General features: G+C 32.9%; 4 protein-coding genes across 8 annotated transcripts; all 4 read left to right on the forward strand.

Moving 5' to 3' along the window:
- Positions 1 to 1,151: 1,151 nt before the first annotated feature.
- On the forward strand, positions 1,152 to 5,561 carry LOC144997098 (uncharacterized). 4 transcript variants are annotated; one of them, XM_078956923.1, is made up of 13 exons: positions 1,152 to 1,579; positions 2,042 to 2,216; positions 2,318 to 2,401; positions 2,524 to 2,765; positions 2,887 to 3,127; positions 3,227 to 3,306; positions 3,390 to 3,474; positions 3,587 to 3,718; positions 3,812 to 3,925; positions 4,011 to 4,058; positions 4,132 to 4,216; positions 4,332 to 4,367; positions 4,896 to 5,561. In XM_078956923.1, exons 1-13 carry the CDS (start codon positions 1,443 to 1,445, stop codon positions 4,994 to 4,996), a joined length of 1,560 nt encoding a protein of 519 aa, XP_078813049.1. In that variant the 5' UTR covers positions 1,152 to 1,442; the 3' UTR covers positions 4,997 to 5,561. The 4 variants fall into 4 exon arrangements, with proteins under 4 accessions (XP_078813049.1, XP_078813051.1, XP_078813052.1 ...); XM_078956925.1 differs by having other exon boundaries at positions 4,135 to 4,216; XM_078956926.1 differs by having other exon boundaries at positions 1,153 to 1,579; positions 4,902 to 5,561.
- A 1,418-nt stretch (positions 5,562 to 6,979) lies between these two features.
- LOC144997099 (protein phosphatase) lies at positions 6,980 to 8,312 on the forward strand. The gene is made up of 4 exons (XM_078956928.1): positions 6,980 to 7,270; positions 7,381 to 7,465; positions 7,816 to 7,921; positions 8,074 to 8,312. The coding sequence occupies exons 1-3, from the start codon at positions 7,176 to 7,178 to the stop codon at positions 7,894 to 7,896; spliced, it is 261 nt and encodes an 86-aa protein (XP_078813054.1). The 5' UTR covers positions 6,980 to 7,175; the 3' UTR covers positions 7,897 to 7,921; positions 8,074 to 8,312.
- A 2,436-nt stretch (positions 8,313 to 10,748) lies between these two features.
- LOC144998918 (S-adenosyl-L-methionine-dependent methyltransferases superfamily protein) lies at positions 10,749 to 14,014 on the forward strand. 2 transcript variants are annotated; one of them, XM_078958652.1, is made up of 13 exons: positions 10,749 to 11,081; positions 11,492 to 11,550; positions 11,695 to 11,745; positions 11,828 to 11,963; positions 12,054 to 12,142; positions 12,223 to 12,321; positions 12,409 to 12,462; positions 12,593 to 12,737; positions 12,857 to 12,918; positions 13,002 to 13,095; positions 13,188 to 13,268; positions 13,344 to 13,505; positions 13,614 to 14,014. In XM_078958652.1, exons 1-13 carry the CDS (start codon positions 10,841 to 10,843, stop codon positions 13,853 to 13,855), a joined length of 1,515 nt encoding a protein of 504 aa, XP_078814778.1. In that variant the 5' UTR covers positions 10,749 to 10,840; the 3' UTR covers positions 13,856 to 14,014. The 2 variants fall into 2 exon arrangements, with proteins under 2 accessions (XP_078814778.1, XP_078814779.1); XM_078958653.1 differs by having other exon boundaries at positions 12,057 to 12,142.
- Positions 14,015 to 17,713: 3,699 nt separating this feature from the next.
- On the forward strand, positions 17,714 to 20,573 carry PRMT3 (protein arginine methyltransferase 3). Its single transcript, XM_078957549.1, has 8 exons — positions 17,714 to 17,921; positions 18,208 to 18,526; positions 18,631 to 19,017; positions 19,159 to 19,256; positions 19,346 to 19,424; positions 19,506 to 19,727; positions 19,812 to 19,979; positions 20,049 to 20,573. The coding sequence occupies exons 2-8, from the start codon at positions 18,218 to 18,220 to the stop codon at positions 20,487 to 20,489; spliced, it is 1,704 nt and encodes a 567-aa protein (XP_078813675.1). The 5' UTR covers positions 17,714 to 17,921; positions 18,208 to 18,217; the 3' UTR covers positions 20,490 to 20,573.
- The last annotated feature ends 218 nt before the right edge of the window (positions 20,574 to 20,791 follow it).

Genomic DNA, 20,791 nt, shown 5'->3' on the forward strand with positions numbered 1-20,791 from the left:
ACCATTGAACCGATAATCATTTTAAGTCGATTGGCTAAACACTTTAGCAATTACTTTATAAATACATCCAATTAAGTTAGTTTGACAATAACAACCAAGAGAGAGTAGGTCGTTGACCTTAGGGACATGTAGGATAAAAGAAGAATTACAACAAAGATTTTGGAACCGAAAACATGGAAAAAATTTCAAGGTTTGATTCAAAAATTGTCCAAAATGATTTTATGAACTTGAAAGAAAACCCATAGGGTTGAAGCTTTTCATTAGCTTCAAATAACCAATTTTATTTCAGACAACGATAAAGACTCTGTGAAAGACAAGACAACTTCAACCAATTTTATTTATGTTTTTATCTTTTAAATAGTTAATTAAAAATATAGGACTGTGATTCAAAAAGTATCCGAAATGATTTTATGAACTTGAAAGAAAACCTATATGGTCAAAGATTCAACCATTTTCATAGCTTCAAATAACCAATTTTATTTCGGACAACATTAAAGGTTCCCTGGAAGACAAGGCGACATCAACCAATTTTATTTATATTTTTATCTTTCAAATAGTTCATTAAAATATATGATAAAAAATAATAATTTATGTGTCAATTACTTAACAATCTTCCATGTTTTTAAAAACAAGCGTTAATCACAAACAACAATACATGAAAACAAAGAGAGAGAGGGAGGGGGTAAAAGCTCAATTAGCCATGATGTGACACATGGTGCTTGGACAATGACCAAGTACTAAATATCTTTGATTTTGGTCAAAATAGTTTGTGACTTATCGAGAATACAATACATACTGTTCCGAAAAACATTTTTAATACACATAAATGCTACAAGCCTACAATGTAAACCCATATTTTTTTTATCATTTTAACTTCAGTTTAGAAGGAGAAACACAATTTGTTTCAAATTAGTTCACTTACAATGTAATTATTCCAAAACTTTAAATTCTAATAAATTTAACATATTACTACTTATATTTAAGAATATATTTCAACCTTTAACTTATATATAACAAAAAAATTGATAAAAAAAATTATAAATACATTAACACATTTTTTGTTACATTGGTATTTTATGCATGGACCATTTCAAAGAAGAAAAGAAACATGGTGGCACTTGACTGTTTTATATTGTGGCGTCAAAGAAGACAAGAAAGAGAAACCCAATATCGAGATTGGACAGATCAACCCAGCTGTCATACAAATAGCCGATCTAGTTTATGGGGTTTTCATATGCCCCTTTACACCAGATTAAAACCCTACCTATCATCATCGACATACATATTACATACACATACATACTACAGGTTACTTGGTGACTTGATGCTGATGAGGTAAACCAGAAAGGGGCTCCGGAGGTTTCCATTTTACCTCTAATCTTCTTATTTCCATATAATTATATATATAAAAAACCCCTAGATTCAGATTAACTGTGTGAAAAATGGAGGAGGGGGTGAAAGGGGGAGACGATGAGATTCTGGGGTCAAGCTTGACCATGGAGAAAGTGGCTGCTGCTAAGCAATTCATAGAGAATCACTACAAAACCCAGATGAAAAACATTCAGGAACGCAAAGAAAGGTATTCATAAAAGCAAATTTTGTGTGAATTGAAACCGTGATTCTTACTCACTCCATGGGATTCCCGTGTCCTGCATTTGTTTTTCATTTTATGTTTTAATTGGCGAATCTCGAATCGGAGTACTTTGGGGTTCTCTCTGAGGCTAGGTTTAGTACAGTCTTGTCTCCTGCATTTATTATGCTCTGAGATCTACGCTTGGTTGCTGAAAAACCGGTGGGAATTGAATCCAGTTTACTTCATCTGTATTAAGTAACTGAATTGATTAGATTGGAGTTTCATTTAGTTGTGGGTTCGATGCATGCCATTGATTTAGTTGCGTTCTTCAATTCTCGATTTGAACTTACTTTATCAGGCTGATTATTGTTTGTAAATGCTAGTACGATACTTAATTTGCATCACAAACATCATTTTAGAGCTTTGAGAGACAATCATATCAACTTTACATGCACTTTTCCATTGCAGGCGATGGATCTTAGAGAGAAAGTTGGCTTCTTCAGACGTGCCTAAAGAAGAACAGATTAATCTGATTAAGGATTTAGAGAGAAAGGAAACAGAGTTCATGCGACTTAAAAGGAACAAAATATGTGTTGATGATTTTGAACTTTTGACAATCATTGGGAGAGGAGCTTTTGGCGAGGTAATACTAATACTCATATCATCAATCACAATTCCTTTATCTGTATTCCCCTTCTTATTGTCTGCAATTCCTTTATCTCTTTTATCTTTCTTTCATCACAGGTACGATTATGTCGTGAGAAAAAATCTGGCAACATCTATGCAATGAAAAAACTGAAGAAATCAGAAATGCTTGTTAGAGGACAGGTATATATATATAAATATATGTCTTTAATGAGGGAAGTGTTTCTTTTTGACTTGATACAAAAAGTGAGGAAAACATTCTTTCCATTTTAAGTCCTAACTTTTTACAAATTTACCCTCAACAGGTGGAACATGTAAGGGCTGAGAGAAACCTGCTTGCTGAGGTGGCAAGTCACTGCATAGTAAAATTATATTACTCATTTCAAGACACTGAGTATTTGTATCTGATTATGGAATATCTTCCTGGAGGTGACATGATGACTTTATTAATGAGAGAAGACACACTGAAAGAAAATGTTGCTAAGTTTTACATAGCTCAAAGTGTCATGGCAATAGAGTCCATTCACAAACATAACTACATTCACAGGTTCGTATGAAGATAATAATAATGATATTTTTTTTTTGTTGTTATTAATATTAAGTATTAAGTATTAAGATAAGATGTTTGATGTGAGTTTTTTTTTTTTTTTTTTTTGTTTGTTGTTCAGAGATATAAAACCAGACAACCTTCTTCTAGACAAAAACGGACACATGAAGCTTTCAGATTTTGGGCTGTGTAAGCCTCTTGATTGTAGGACATTGTCTACATTGAATGAAAATGAAGCCATGAGTGATGAAAATATAAGAGAACCAATGGATGTTGATGGTTTTCCTGATGCTGTGAATGGACATAGATGGAAGAGTGCTCATGAACAGCTTCAACATTGGCAGATGAACAGAAGAAAACTGGTATGTTACTGTTTTATGAGTTATTGAAGGTTATTATTATTGTTTGTTTTAGATGATTAATTAATTTGATCTTTTTGTTTTTTTTTTATGTGAGTCAAGGCGTTTTCAACAGTGGGTACACCGGACTATATTGCCCCTGAAGTGTTGTTGAAGAAAGGATATGGGATGGAGTGTGACTGGTTAGTGTTGTATTACTATCTGCTGATGCTGAGGATATTTTCGTCATTTTCTTTTATTTCACTAAGTATTACTATTAATGCAGGTGGTCACTAGGTGCAATTATGTATGAGATGCTTGTTGGATATCCTCCATTTTACTCTGATGATCCAATAACTACATGTAGGAAGGTATAACACGCTGCAATTGATTGTTATTTTTTATTTTCCAGTTCCAAATACTATGAAAATAAATTCTGTATATTTTGTTACAAATTTTTTGCCTTTATCTGTTGAATTACAGATTGTTCATTGGAGGAATCATCTTAGATTTCCAGAAGACACAATGTTGTCACCAGAAGCAAAGGATCTCATTTACAGGTTGCTTTGTGATGTGGAACATAGGTTGGGGACAGGTGGGCCCGACCAAATAAAGGTATGCTAATTGCTACACATAATGTCATATAAAAAAAAAACCTAATTTTGATTTTAGACAAAACTTATTTAATTTAAATTCATTTTCTCTCAGTCTCACCCATGGTTCAAGGATGTTGTGTGGGATCAATTATATGAAATGGAGGCAGCCTTTAAACCTGAAGTCAATGGGGAGCTTGACACCCAAAATTTTATGAAATTTGATGAGGTGTCCATCTATCTATCTATCTATCTATACATATAAAGTAATTTAACTATAAATAAAAGTGATTTTTTTTTTTTTTTTTTAACAGTTGAATCCTCCAACTTCTGGAAGAACCAGTTCAGGCCCCTCGAGGAAGGTGTGTATAACTTTTATTGATGCATGATAAGCTTGTTTGAAAGAGACTTATATTCTATTATATTATTATACAGCAGCAATTAAATCCCAAGGACTTGAATTTTGTGGGCTACACGTACAAGAACTTTGATGCGGTAAAAGCACTGCGTGATAATCCTGGTGAGGTTTTATGTGGGCAAAATGACTGAAAGGCCCTTGCATTTTTTTTTAAAATTTACGTGAGATGCAAAGAACGATTTTGGTATCTTACTAATTCTTGTTTAACTTTGACTAGATCTCATGCGGAGTGCATCCAGTGATTCCTTATATGGTTAGCAATTTCCTACTTTATAATTAAAAACTCAAATTCTTTATTTTTATTTCAAAAAGGCATGTGGCCTTGTACTGTGTTTGGCATGCATTGGATTGTGACCGTGACCGATGTCGATAGGACACAAATTGTAATTTTTTTTTATAAAGGTGGGCTATCGATTTCTCGTTTGTGAAAAAAAAAGACATAAATGCCCTCCTCATCCTCATAATTATCATAAGTAGCCCTAGAAAGACTGTCGAGTCCCATCCCATGCTCATGCAACAAGCGCAGCCTTATGGCTGCGTTTGTTACACGGTACAATATTGGATGGGACTGGACAAACTTTCTAGGGCTATTTATGATAATTACGAGGATGAGGAGGGCATTTATGTCTTTTTTTCACAAACGAGAGATCGAGAGCCGACCTTCATAAAAAAAATTACAATTTGTGTCCTATCGACATCGGTCACGGTCACAATCCAATGCATGCCAAACACAGTACAAGGAACGGAAACGGGCCGTTGATAGTAAGATGTGTGTGACAAGAAACAGGTGGGGAACTAAAGATGGATTATACAACAAAAGGGACAGCGGAAGAAAGCGACATACAGATGATCACATCGGCGGGTGATGTAATGTATCCATAATTAATAGCTACTATGGGATTAAAAGGCATAACCTATTGTTGTGTGTTATAATCAATCAATCAGGTTGCTGTTGCCCCTCATTAATGGCAACCCAACCCCGATCCCCTCCCATTTGGCAGCCAATTAAAAGGCCTCCTCTGCCTCTTTCCATGAACTGATTCTACCAAATCCAGTGTAACCCACCACCCAACTCTACTGCCCCTCAAATCTATCTTTTTGAGGGCAGTAGTATTAAGTAAATGGGTGGCATTGGTTGGTGTAGATTTTAGTAAAAAATAAGATAAGATAATAATTAATGTAAGTGTAATTGTACAGTAGTAGTGTATAATCACTAAAAACCCCAAGTGAGTGAGAGGGACTGGGGCTGGGGACTGGGGGTAGTAAAGTAAAATGCCGTCTGTATGTCTGTCTGTGTGTTTTGGTTTGCCCAGGTTGACAAGTATAAAACTTGTCTTCTCTTGTGGCAGTTTCTAGAATATTTTATTTTATTTTTCTGACTTATTTTTTTCTTGTGTCATGTGTGAGCTTTTCTTTTATTGGAAGAATGGATTTTATTTTAGTATAAGTTCATGTATGTCGCATATTGCTTTCCTTTATCCTAAATTAGTGCTGTGTGAAACTGCGAAACGTCTACCCTAGTATTTTAACATGCTTATAAAAAGGAAGACCCAAAACAAAATAGGGTCAAATATTTCTCACATTTTACCTATTTACCAATCAAATTGTCTGTTAGATGAATATGTAATCACTTTTGGTGGATTGCCACAATATATAATTTTATAATCGGGACCAGGTTATGTGATGACAAGACATGACATTGCTTACATACGTGTTTAACTGTTTATCAAACTTTTGTTTTTCATTAGGTTTATGTAATAATATTGTACTTTAACTAATTTAAGTGACTTTTTGTAATTAAAATGTTGCATGTTTGTAACTTTGTGGGTTAATTAAATCATCAACTTTTTAGTTCTCATCATACAACAAAATTAGAAAGCAAACGGGCAACAAGTTGCGTCGTTAAGTCTTTTTGTATGGTAAAGTTAATTCTTTTGAAAACACATCCATAGATCTAGGGGAGATAATATTGTTGTGCATGATCCGTTGTAGTCTATTAAGAAGTTTTACCGTATCTGGTGCAAGGTAACGTATAATGCAAATGGTATGAACGTGTGTTGATTTTTCATACACGGTTTTTTATGTTTTATGACCTTGCATATAGTAGCTTTTAATGCAGTCTGTCTCGCTGTGAAACCCCTGACTCTCAAGCTTACACGAGGGGATATCAGTCTACACATGCGTGTTTCCCTCCAACCTATCCAAAAATCAAAATGTCGGTTGGTCTAAGGTTTGACCTTCTTTCTGTCGGGTCAGTCAGGAAATTCATAGGAGCTTTTTTCTTGGTGGAAACTCCGGCACACTTACATATGTCGATCAAAACATTCTTAACCATATTGTGCCTGTATTTGAACCCTTAGAGTTCTTTGCAATGACATGCATGTTTCTATTATATAAAAAGTATATGTACATTGATGAATCAATTTAATTCAAAATTTTAAAAAATAATAAGATGTAATAAATAATAATATAAGGCGATATACATAAATAAAAAATGTTATGTTTTGGTACTTTTTGTGTGGTATAACAACTTTATTTTATTTTGGTCAATAAAAAAAATCCACTGCAACAACTATAATCTCTAATTTTCAGTTTAACATTTGTCAAAATCGTTTCTTATTAACCTATATGACATTATATGTATTTAAGAGCATCCAATTGGAGCTTATTGAAATGCCTATCTATAAAATTTGTATATAACCTGGTAAGAAAACAAGATGTTATTTCATTGTTACGAGAAGTCATGTTAAGAAAACAAAATGCTATTTCATGATGTTATGTTATTTTTAACAACGAAAATATATAATATATACAAACTTTCTCTAAAAATAGATGAGTTTCATGATATATAATGTAATGATCAAACAAAAAAAAGGCGTATCTAACAAAAAAAATAATACCTTCTAACACCAATTCGAGCAATGAAACAATGCGCCTGAATTTGCTCCCCCAAACCGCCTCCAGTCCACTCCCGCCGTCCCTTGGCCATATATGTTATGTTGGGCCCTCGATTTGTTTTTCCATTCTATTCTCTCCGATTTGATTATCAAAAAGGCTTTACATGGGATTCTTAAGGGGCAAGCGGAATTCATCTTCTTCAACGACGACTTCTCCTTGTGCCGATCTCAGAGCTGCGTATAATAATTGCTTCAACAAGTGAGTCTACGATGAATTCTTAACCAGAAAACCCTTCGATTTTTGTATATATGGGTTTCAGTATGAAAAACCCTCATTAACATCTGTATTTTCATGTGTATGCATTACAGGTGGTATTCTGACAAGTTCTTGAAGGGACATTGGGATAAAGAAGAATGTGTTTCCGAGTGGGACAAGTACAGAGATTGTTTATCTGTAAGCTCATGTTAATCTGTTTCCTATCATCATTTACCTATATAAATCAACAATATCCAAAATGAAACACAAGTTTAATGCCATCATTGTAAAACTGATCTTCGTTTGACCTAGGGTGTATACACTTTGGGGAAATTCGTTTAGTCAATTTCATCGTATTTCTGGCTATATCTAGTTTGATATGAATCAATGAACACTCCAGGAAGAAGTAATAATCTGAGATTCTGATCAAACATGGCTCTTCCTACATCTACAACAGAAATTTATGCAAGATTTTATTTATATTCATAGCAAGTAATTTGAAGCATGCCATTAGACCTAGTTTTTATTTTTGTAATCCTTCTTTTCAGAAACATCTGGAAGACAAGAATTTGAGTCGCTTTCTGGAAGCTGAAGGAGTGAAGAGAATACCTGCTCCTATTGCTAAATGATTCATACTTGTTTTTATATGAAGTGGTAATTTGCTACATCTTTCAAATGTTTATTGAAGTTTCTTTTGTATTTTATTTGGTATTACTTTTTTGTAGAAAACAGTCGTTTGTGCTCACATTTGGGCTTTTGATGTACTTGTATTTTCTGTAAAAATGATGAATTTAATAAATCTGCAGGTATGACAAAATGCTGACTGACTGGATCTTAGAAACCATCTTTTTGTGCAAAAACTGATTGTGTTCTTAAATTTAATGGTGCTTATGCTTCTCATGGATTGTAGGGTCTGAGTAGTTAGGTTGTGTTTGATAAGCAGGACATGTGACACTGATAGAAAATGTTATACTGTTTTTGGCCTGAAATTGAGACTCATTTTGTTGCAAATTTAAAATTTCATAATTGTTAGGATTGCTTTTTAGACTGATTTTGTTGTGATCATTAACAAAAGTTGTCGATTGATATCTAAGGAGCTTGTTTGTAGTATGAAGTATGTGAGGTGTTGAAAAGCCTACACAACTTTTAATTGAACAATTTAAAAGATCATTTAGATGTTTTGCTTTTTTTTTTTTTTTAAGTAAATAACATCGGAAATTTAAGATTAGTTTTTAAAAGGCAAGAGCATTCACCATGGCTCTTGCTTAATTTGATCCAGAAATTAAGTAATGGTTTTAGAAATTGTTATAATAAGGGGGAGTTTGGTTTGTGGAATATTATGGAGGTAGTAGAATTTGTCAAAAGGAATTGGAATTTATCGTAGGATTTGGAAAGTAAATTATGTAGTATAATTAAAATACATTTTTATTAATTTTTTGTAAACTAGTAGCATTTTTAATAAAAATGATAGAACTTTTATTTAACTAAAATTTCATTTATTAAACTCTTATCCACTCAAACATTATGTTGTTTTTTTCTGTTGAATTTGCACTTAATATATGATGAGAAAAGATAGCTTCACAAATCGAAAAGATTTAATTGCATTTGATAAAATAAACAATTAATAGATATATAGCTATGGGGCTAGGTCCAATGTCACTTAGTCCGGAGTTGGGTGCATATTTGACGAGTTAAAGAAAGGATATTATATATATATATATATATATATATATATATATATATATATATATATATATATATATATATATATATATATATATATATATATATATGTGTGTGTGTGTGTGTGTGTGCGCGCGCGCGTGTGCATGTCTAAATACATGTGCGTGAGTATACGTGTGGGGGTAGGTGGTTATGGAGTTTGATGGGTGTAAGTGTAGGGGTGAGTTAGGGTTAGATGTAGAGGTGGGAATCAATATTATCGTGCATGTATGAGTGGAGTGAGGCGGGTGGGACGGATGTGTCTATGGGGGTGGGGGCTAATGGGGACGTAGGCATGCTTATTGGTGTGGATGTAGTGGTGATGTGTGTTTAGATATGGATGTGAATGTGGATATAAGTGCCGATGAGGGGGGTAGGGGTGGGCATGTACTAATAGGTGCATGTGTATTAATGTTAAGAATAAATTATTCACAAGATCAAAATAATTGTAAGAAAATATCAAATAACTTAATATTTTTCATAATTAAATCAAACCATCTAACTGTAGATAACATTTACATTATATCAAATAGCTTAATCATGGCCTAACCGAGGTTAGCCGGAGTTGAGTAAAGGTAGATGTTGAAGAGGTTTGTGTTAAGTTTTTCAGCCGTTTTATGAAAGGAGAAATGTGACCATGACCTAACCATGAACGCATTAAAACCTTTTGCTTTTTTCCATGTTAGCTCATGGCCATCATCATTTTGTGATCTAAAAGCTTATGATATCTATAAGATGGTTGTTTTGGAGGTTGACTTGTTGCGGAAAAGAAGGGTTACGTAGACATTGTTATTATGAAAGCTGCTTAAAATACCTATGAGGGAAATCCATTTAGAAAGTTGAATGCGGTGTTTATTTACATGCATGATTCAGTTGAGATATCTTTATCGAGATCAGAAGCAAATTGTGCAAAAGCTTCGTTAGACGGTTTGATTTAATTATGGGAAATGTCTTAATTATGTTATTTGATATATAGTAAAGATTATTTATAGTTAGATGGTTTGATTTAGTTATAAAAAACATCTTGTTCTTATGAATAATTTATTCTTAATATTAATACATAGTAATGATTTTCAACACCATTTTCAATTTCTACGAAATGTAAAAACCTTTCTAAAGTTTCAAACTTATCTATTTTAACTCACTTTATCGCTCTTTTGCTTGAGCATCTTAATCATTGGTTGCTTACCTGAAATAAAATTAAATTAATTTGGTTAATCTAAAAGAAGCCTTGGAAATGGAAATGAAGTACCATTATGTTTAAGCCAAGCGTTTGTTAAAATGCTAAGAAGAGAAATTCATATGTTACATTCCTATAATACTTCTATATTACAAGACCAATATTATGTTGTAGGTGGTCGCCGAAGATGGTGGAATTGCTGGAGTAGGGAAAAGATGGTGGCTGATGATGTCTTTGATGAATTGATTATGATGTAAATTGAAAAATGTATGGGTGGATCCCTTTTTTCGTTAAATTATCATAAAAATCATTATGTACAAAATAAAAATTAAAATATATATATATATATATATATATATATATATATATATATATATATATATATATATATATATATATATATATATATATATTTAAAGGGTAAGATAGTCATTTAAGTTTGATAGGGAATGCAATCTAACTAGGCTAAGGACCATATATGTAATTTAAAAAATCATTGGACTATATCCAAAGAAATCAACAAAGCAAAGGGACTATCTTTGCAGTTTTGTCCATTCCTTTTCAGCTCAACACTGTGAACCTAAAAACAATCCGACACCAAAGGGAAGCATTATTTCTCAGGTTTCAACACCAGTCTCCTCCTTCCTGTGCTAGAAGAGTGAAGTGAACCCATGGTATATAAGAAGGTGATGGACCCTGTAAAACCGGCGGCGAAGGAGCCTAAGAGCCGGCGGCTGACTAACATCGAGCGTTCTTCATACTTCGCACGCCGAGAGGCGGCTAAGGTCTTGAAAAGCGTATTGCAAGGAGACGCTAATCGTAGAGCCGTTGGTTCCATTAAAACCCTCGTTTATAGTCCCTCCATAAGGAACAAGAAAGCCACATTTGCTTTAGTCTGCCAAACCCTAAAATGTGAGTTTCAATCTGCTCTCTTCTCTTAAGCACTTATTATTGAATTCTATTTTCTATTTTGCCTCAAACGATAAAAACGAAAAAGTCTTGTGATTTGTGAATGTATATCGTCGGACAACAAAGCTAAGTTTGTGCTAATTGATCGTTTTTGCAAATGGAAATAGCTTTTCTACACTGCTTTCATTACTTGTTTTAATCTGCTAAACCCAAAATATTTCTAGTGTTCATAAACATTAGAATTCAAAACGAAGTTAGTTTCCATATTTTTCAATCAACAATTTAACACTAAGGGAAAGTTCCAAATTAGAAATCGAAACGAAATTGGTTTCCTGACATTGCAAAAAACACTAGCTGTTTAATGATTTTTTCTAATTTCATATTGATTTCATCTCTTGTTTCTCTATTCACAGATCTTCCAATCATCAAGGATGTATTGGAGATTGCTAATGTATTAAACAGCAAATGGAAGGTAAGTAATACCTCAAAAAACATATTTGATACCTGATCTTCATTCCATACTCACCATATATATTTGAATGTTATTATTATTTTTTTTAATCTCTCGTTACTATTTATTTGAAATTTATTGCTTCTGTAATTCATTTTGTAACAGAGGCAAGTGGAATTAATGTACATAATCACCTATGACATTCTTTTCGGACAGGTACCTTCACTTTCTTGAATGCCACATTATATAATATTTTCTTTAAATTAATCATATACATAATTTTAACATTTCTTCATAGGATTCATCTCTAACAGGAGATCCAGAAAAGTACCTTATTTTGAGGAAAAGTCAACTACAGTCAGCTCTTGCAAAGATCTTATTAAAGAAGGGAGCAAAACGTATAGAAGATTTAATGTCCCAATATAAGATTCCTGGTTTGTGCTACCAATAACATTCCACTTTATTATTTATAATTTACACAACTATATTTATTAAACGAGATCTATGATTTATCATTTATGTAGCAGATGTTAAAAAACCTCGCTATGTTCGTGTCAATACTCTGAAATTGGATGTTGAAACTGCTGTGTCTGAATTAAGCAAAGATAATATGGTAACATTAATATACATTATGGTACCCTATTTAATTTATCTTTTTTATTTTTCTGATTTTAGTTATAATAATCTTTATAGGTCGAGAAGGATGACATGATTCCCGATTTATTAGTGCTTCCACCAGCTACTGATTTGCACAATCATCCTTTGGTCACAAACGGAAGTGTATTTATGCAAGTAAGATTTAATAATTTTTTTCATTTTGGTTTATTTTATTTCATTATCTTCTTCACCCATAATTACATTAATATAATTTTTTTTTAGGGTAAGGCAAGCTCCATGGTGGCAGTTGCCCTTGGGCCTAAACCAGGGTGGGAGGTTTGTTAATCTTTAGTTATATATATATAATTAATGACTGTTTTCTAGGGCTATTTTGGGTGTTTTTTTTTTTTTTTTTTAATTTGATTAATATGTAAATGTTAAACTTTTTTTTTTTGTTCTTTTTAAGGTTATTGATGCATGTGCAGCTCCTGGAAATAAAACTGTACACCTTGCTGCTGTTATGAAAGGTGAAGGGAAAATTATTGCTTGTGAACTTAATAAAGATAGAGTTAAGAGATTGGAACACACTACAAACTTGGCGGGGGCCACCAGTATCCTTACACTTTTTTTTTTTTTTTTTTTTTTTGAGTAACTGCTGTATGGATAAAATAAGTAAATAAATAAATGTTTTAATAATATTTGAGAAAAATAGACTTGACATGATTTATAGATGTGGAGGTTTTGCACGAGAATTTCTTGAACTTGAATCCTGAAGATGAATTGTATTCTAAGGTAAGTTTTTACTTACTTTGAGAATGATTTGAAAATCTGACTTTCTATTTTTAGATTATCTGATTTTTATCGGCTGCTTTTAGGTCCGTGCTATATTGTTAGACCCTTCATGTTCTGGATCTGGAACAGTTGCTGATAGATTGGATTATCTGCTTCCATCACATTCACATACCTCAAGTAAATTGCTAAAAATATATCTTAGGACTAAGTTTATTTATTTATTTTATTTTTTTGATTAAATTTATATGTTTTTTTTTATGTTGGGGAAGGTGATGGTGATGGTGGTGATGTGGGCCGGCTACTCAAACTTGCTGCTTTCCAGGAGAAGGCATTAATTCATGCATTGTCTTGTAAGTTTGTTGTTGTAGTGAAAAGACCAAAATACCCTTGTTTGGTTTTGTAATATATTTTTTTTATTTGTTTAGTTCCAGGAGTTGAGAGAGTAGTCTACAGCACATGTTCTATTCACCAAATTGAGAATGAAGATGTGATAAAATCAGTGTTGCCTTTTGCTGCATTTTTGGGTTTCCACCTGGCAACTCCATTTCCACAGTGGGCCCGCAGAGGTCTGCCAGTTGTCGAAGGATGTAAGGCCATGCTCTCTTATTATTTATTTTTTTATTTTTTTTTAAAATATAAACGAGGACAAATTTATTAAAAAAGTTAGGACTTGCGTATACCTGTGTAATTTTCAGCACAACATCTGCTTCGAACTGATCCTGTTGAGGATAAAGAGGGGTTCTTCATTGCGTTATTTACAAGGAATGCCACTCGTTCTCCTGAAAGCCCTCAGAAAGTTGAGAGGGGTAGTTTGGAGAATTTGAAACAGGAAGCTGTTGGGAAATGTGATTGCCACAAAAAGTTTTTAAGGGTTCTACCATTTACCAGAATTTCGAGATTGTATCTACATAGAAATTTAGTGATGCATGGAAGGTGATTCTCAATTTTATTTATGACACAATTTTGTGTCGTTTTGACATAAATTTGTTTTTGGTTTCTAGTTTGTTAGAACACTTCCGTAACTTGGGTTAAAGGAGAGACTCGTTTGTTGTTTATCGTTTTCTCTATATTTTTATAAGTTTGTTTTTACTTTTTAGAGGCTAATCATTTTCTCCATATTTATAAGGCCGTGTTTGATATTGAGTTTGGAAATCAAAAAAAAAAAACATTTTTTGGTAAAAATGTTTATTAGTTTATGGAGTTTAAAATAAAGTTTTTAAAAATGTGTTTAAATTTATTTATACGGTGAACTGATTAACATTTTTTTGAAATGAACTGTTTATATACATAAAATGATAAAAAAAAACATTTTTATATATTACTTTTAGGCACCACATTGATGATAAAACACCAGTTTTAAATTCTTGTATCGATCTCATAGCATGAAAAACAATTTATTTTTAATGGATTAAATGTTTTCAAACCTCAAACAAAATTCAAAAATTCAGGAAAAGAGAAATTGAAGAGAAAACCTTACTTGTGTAAAAACAAACCCTTAACTGAAAGAAAGATATGTAAAAAAAAAATCCTAAACTGAACACTATGTAAAAATCAAAATAAAAAAAATTAACGATCAACAATCAAAATATTTGGAAGCAATTAGAATTTTTTAGATTCCAATAAATTTCGTACGGGAAGGATTGGTCATTCTTTGCCTAAAGGTAAAAATTTTAGACCTCCTTCCTTATGATTTATTGTAATCATAAAACCAAAAACATATTATCATCATCTCTCAAACATCTTATCCATCCACACACCAACCCACATACCTATCCATCCCACCCCTACATCCACCTCACCCACACATACATAAGCCCACGTTTACCCCATCCACCCGACTTATCCCTACAACCCACATACCCAACACCACCCCATACCTACCTACCCACACATACACATACCCCCATACCCTTACACCACACTAATACCCACCCCACCCCACACCCACCTATAGGTACAAGCACACTCCCACGCCAATCAAGCGGGACGACGACATCAAAGCCCTCCCCACCCCACCCCTGGATGCTTACGCCCACCCAATCCTACATTTCTACCCCCATATCTGATGGGTTTTTTAGGTTATAAAAAAAATTCATGTGGAAAAAAAACACTTAAACCCTTAAATTCATGTGGAAAAAAAACACTTAAACCCTTACTTTAATCGAAATTACAAGAAGGATTAGAATTACATACATTTTGATTAATATATCAATTAATCAATAAAATCTCCCATTGAATTCCTTGGAAAGCAAACACCAAAAGCTTGGATGTTTCTAATGACTTGTACCCAATTTGAATATAATAATAATATCTAGGATTAGGTAATTATCAAATATGCTTAATCTAGAAACCCTAAAACACATAGCCAAAACCGGCCATACTAAGAGGGTTCTAGAAAGCCATTTTTGCTCAACTATTAAACAATTACAACTTAGTCCATGCACTTCTAATTAATTCTAATTAATTCGAAACTAATTCCAATTAATTTTTGATTACTTCTAAATTAATTATAACTATTTCTAATTAATACATTAGTCATATAATATATTAATAAATCATTTATTTCAATTTCTAATTAAGTTATTACTCATATAATAAATTAACAAATGATCCTCTTTCCCCAAAAGTCATTCTATTCAGTTATAGGTTATAAGGGAAACCCACACAGACTTTGCTTATTTGTCAAGAATATAGCAATTTAGTTATTGACTTAGATACCTTAATCCAACAATACACACCCCCACCTCCATTACACCCATATATATACCTATTCATTCATCCATCTTACCGTACACTCACATGCCTATGCATACGTCTACCCATTCACCTACATCTACAACCACACATATGCCCCACTCCTTACCATATCATACTCCCATACCCACCCACCATATCCTTTTCCCACCTAACACCTCACACAACATCTACATCCACACCACACACGTATATGCCATGCTACCAAGCCCATAAAGATGTTCATGTCGACATCACCTACCCCACTCCTACACTCACACCTACACCCACACTTACTCGCCTAAGCCCACGCCAACAAGATCATATATGTTTGAGTAGGTAAAAGTTTAATTAATGTAGATTTTATCATTTTTTATTAAAAAGTAATAAAAAGTTATACATGTCAACGAAACACATAATAAATCCCAATTTTTTCAAATTTCAATTCCTTCATGATCTAACTTCTTTAATGTATTTTATTTTTTGTAAAAAATATTTGTGAACCAAAACACCAAAAAAATCTAGGGTTAATGCCATAAAAACCATTATATATACAACCTTATTCCATTTTAGGCTCAATTTCCTTTTGTTCCTTATTTTCATTATATTTTGGAAATTTTTTATTTTTGGGCTCTTGGTCAGTCACTAATAGGTAATGATGGCATGTAAGTTTGACTTACATGAAATACTTTTATCAGTTTGCATTTAGCCCTAATTTTTATGTATGAGTTTGTATTTAGCCACAATATTTTTTGTTTTCCATTTTCCATTAGTTTTTAGAAAAAATTTCATTTTATCCATTGGCCAATCACCAATAAATATTTTAAAACGTAATAACTTAAAATGAAAAAGGAAAAGATGAAAGCAAGAGTCGAAACTATGACTTCTTCTTGAGGGGAGGGGCGTGTTAGCTAGTAAACTAATTACTTTTTTTTTTTTGGGTATTATCAATGTTTGTTGTATTTAATGTGTATATATGCATTTTAGTATAAAGGGAAAAGACCTAGTGTAAGTATTGAATCCAAGACATCTAATAAACAATATGACATGCTAATCTTTGAATCAATCAAATTTGTTAATTCAATCTTAACTCATCTAAGAAAAAATTGGCTATTTCTAATGACATATTTGTTGTAAACCAAAGAAATAAGATGCCATTATGTAGAGTATTTGAGTATTAAATGTAAGAAATAACATTAAACATTTTTTTTCCTTATTAGAGCATCGCACTTTCATATTTTCATATTACAATATGTACTTTCAAATTAATATCTATCAAGGCATTGTACTTTGATATATATACTTAGGGGGTGTTTGACTAAGCTTTTTAAAACAACTTATTAGGTTCCACACCATTATAAGTTAAAAAAGTGTTTGGATGAAAATAACTTATTCCGGTGGGGGAACCTCTAATAAATCATTTTTTTTCATAAGTTACTCTACACTTTCTTATTAACTTATAAGCTAATAAGCTAATAAGTAATAATTTTTTTTACCAAACACCCCCTTACTATAACAATATGCAATATGTTGATTCAAATTATGATGGTTTGACACAACTTAATAGATTTTTATGCGATAACAAAGAGAGCAATTGACTCATCGACTAATACACCCCGCCCCTCAAAGAGAAGTCACAAGTTTGCCTCTTGCCTTTAGTGCCTCTTCCCTTTTCATTTTAAGCTTTTACATTTTAAAATATTTATTGGTGACTGTAAGGCTAAATGAAAAAAAAAATTCATTCAAAAAAGTAATGGCAAATGGGGAACAAACAAAATGTTGGGGCCAAATGCAAAGTCAAACATAATTATTAGGGTTAAATACAATCTGATAAAAAAAGCAATGTCAGCCAACCCAAACCAACCCAACACGTCATTATAACTTATTGGTGACCGAATAATGAACCAAAACTAATTTTTTTATTTTTTGAAAATATAATGACATACGAGAAATAAAGAAAAAAATTGAGACTAAAGTCTAAAACATATATATAATAGTTTTGTGGCATTAATCCAAAAATTTGAAGTTTTTGTGTAAAATAAAACAAGTATTGCACTCCCGAATATGTTTACGGCTTAAGGAAAAGAGGGTCTAAACGGGAATTTGTTAAATATTTTGCAGGTTGCTAGGGTTTAAGGGATTGTATGATTGTATCCACATCTGTAGTATCTAGGCGAGGATACCAAAAACCCTAGTCGTCTGGATCCTTTCTCCGGCACCCATTCTACTCTATCCGCCGTTATCCCTCTTCCTTCATATTGACATTACCGGTAACGATTTCTCCCTTTCTTTTCTTTCTGATTTCATAAGTTAACATGTGTCCAAGTGGTTGTAATTTAGTCGATTTGTCTTCAAGTTTCTTCTTTTTAGACTCTTCTTCATCTAGTTGAATTCAATTTGTGGTTGTTTGTTTGATCAGTCCTAATGATAAAAAAAATTATATGTAAATTTACCTTGAACTTCTCCACGGTAATCAGCGTTCTTCCAGTTCCTCAGTTTAAGCTATTTGATGGCAAAGTTCTAACATTTTAAATCTTAATTTCATTTGGTATTAAGATTTAAGATAATGGTGGCTCCGCTCTACAACACTGTCGACTCACCCATGGGAGACAATGAAGAACAGTTGCCCGGTATAAAAGACATGGATGTGGATGATAAAAAACAGATCTGGGAAGATTGGAATGCTGATGAGGAATACGATGAAGATGACGACGTTGAACTGCTCTGTTTATTTTGTGATTCTAAATACATTTCAAGTGATTCACTCTTCGAACATTGCTTTTCAAGCCACAGTTTTGATTTTGGAAGCATCAGAACTACAATGAACCTGGATTTCTATGGTTGTTTCAAGCTCCTCAACTATATAAGATCACAGGTAAGAACTGTTAGACAACGCTCAAAACAAATGCTTTATCAGAAAGTAACATATGGTGAAGTTTTTTGCATTTAACTGTTTGTTTTGATCATTATTTTTACTAGGTGGGACAAAATCGATGTTGGAGTTGTGGAACTACATGTCAGTCTAGGTTAGAACTACAAGATCATTTACATGAACCTTCTTTAGCAAGCAGCAATCTTCCATGGGACAATGACATGTACCTGAAACCATATATGGAAGAAGATCATTTGCTATATGATTTTGATAAAGATGAAGAAGTTGATGATGATTCTATGATATCATCTAAAGAGGACATGCTGGAAAATTTAAAGATAAGCATTGAAGAAAACGGGGCGAGTTCATCAGAAGTAAAATCTAATGATAAAAAGTCAAACAATGCCATTGACCATGAAATAGTAATCGTGAATAAAAACTATTTTGGCTCATATGGTTCATTTGGTATCCACAGAGAGATGATAAGTGATAAGGTATCATTACTTCTATGACTTATCTTATACTATGTCAATTGGACTAAATTGTAGTTTTTGTCCTTGTCTGTGCAAATGACGTAATCGCCCTCCTCATTTTTAATTTATCACTAAAAATAGCTAATATGTTATGTTATATAGGTAAGGACGGATGCTTACAGACAAGCTATTGTAGACAACCCTTCTCTTATAAAGGGTGCGGTTGTTTTGGATGTTGGTTGTGGTACAGGGATATTAAGGTAATATTCCTTTTGTTTTGTGTATGGATATACGAGGGCAAATTTGTCAAAAAGTTATCTTATTTTATTCTAATCGTTATCTTTTATAGTCTGTTTGCAGCCCAAGCAGGGGCCTCGATGGTAAATGCAGTTGAAGCAAGTGATAAGATGGCTTCCGTAGCCTCTCAGGTAATCCATTCAAAAGACATAAATACCCTTCTCCTTCTCATCCTCCCTATTTAAGGAAGTTTTATTACTGGAAACATGCAGATTGCAAAAGACAATAACAGAAATGGAGTAGTTAAAGTTGTGAATGGAATGGTTGAAGATCTCATTGAATCAAAACAAATTGAGCCCAAAAGTGTTGATGTTTTAGTGAGTGAGTGGATGGGTTATTGCTTACTCTATGAGTCAATGTTGAACTCAGTTCTTATTGCAAGAGATCATTGGCTTAAGCCTGGAGGTGCTATGCTCCCTGATACTGCCACCATGGTATTTAAAAATCCAATTATAGCATTCTACTTTCAATCTTTTTTAAAAAAAAATATATAAACTGTTTATTTATTTATATTTTAGTTTGTTGCTGGATTTGGAAAAGGGGCTACAAGTATGCCATTTTGGGAAAATGTTTATGGATTTGACATGTCATCAATTGGTAAAGAACTGGTGGAAGATGCTGCTCATATTCCCATTGTTGATGTTGTGGATGGAAATAATTTGGTCACTAATACCGCTCTCCTTAAGGTTGGTTTACACCTTTACTTTGTTAAAAGACCGAAATACCCTCGTTAACTTTTTATTTGTTTTGTTCAGACGTTTGATTTAGTGACAATGAAACACGATGAAGTCGATTTCACAGCCTCGGTCCAATTACAACAAAAGGGACAATCCACCGTAAGCAAATGTTATGGAATTGTAGTTTGGTTCGATACTTCCTTCACAAACCGATTTTGCAAAGAAGCCCCTACAGTTTTGTCAACGTCACCATACACCCCCTCAACTCATTGGTCACAAACTTTGCTCACTTTTTGCAAACCAATTTCACTATCATCGTCATCATCATTGGTGGATATGGCCCACAAGAGTTCTTTGCCAGCTGGCACAGATGCCAACCCAGCAGTTAGTATAAATTCACGCATCAGTATTGTACGTGGTCTTGAACATCGAAGCATTGATATTTCAATGGAGGTGACTGCTGTTGGGTTTGATGGGCGAAAACGGAAATTGCCTGTGCAAATGTTTAATATGCGTTAGATTTTGATATGGTTGATGTTTCTTTGTATCGTGTAACCTTGTGACAATTTTTGTTTTATTATGATGATTTTTGTAGTTATGGAAGTGTTATTGGCATGTGTGTTGACTAGTTATTAGCTACTGCATGTGCCTATTCTTTATTACTCGGTTGAAAACAAACTAAGTTTTGTTTTGTTTAAGTAATGAATATTAGCATCTTACATAGATTTTTTTTTATAAAGAAAGTTTGGAGCAAATTCAAAAAAATTTTAAAATGTCGAAAAGGTGAAAAGTAGAAAACTAGATTGGTTACTATGGGTTTT

The sequence above is a fragment of the Lactuca saligna genome, chromosome 5, assembly GCF_052625555.1.
Source record: "Lactuca saligna cultivar CGN05327 chromosome 5, ASM5262555v1, whole genome shotgun sequence".
NCBI lineage: Eukaryota > Viridiplantae > Streptophyta > Magnoliopsida > Asterales > Asteraceae > Lactuca > Lactuca saligna.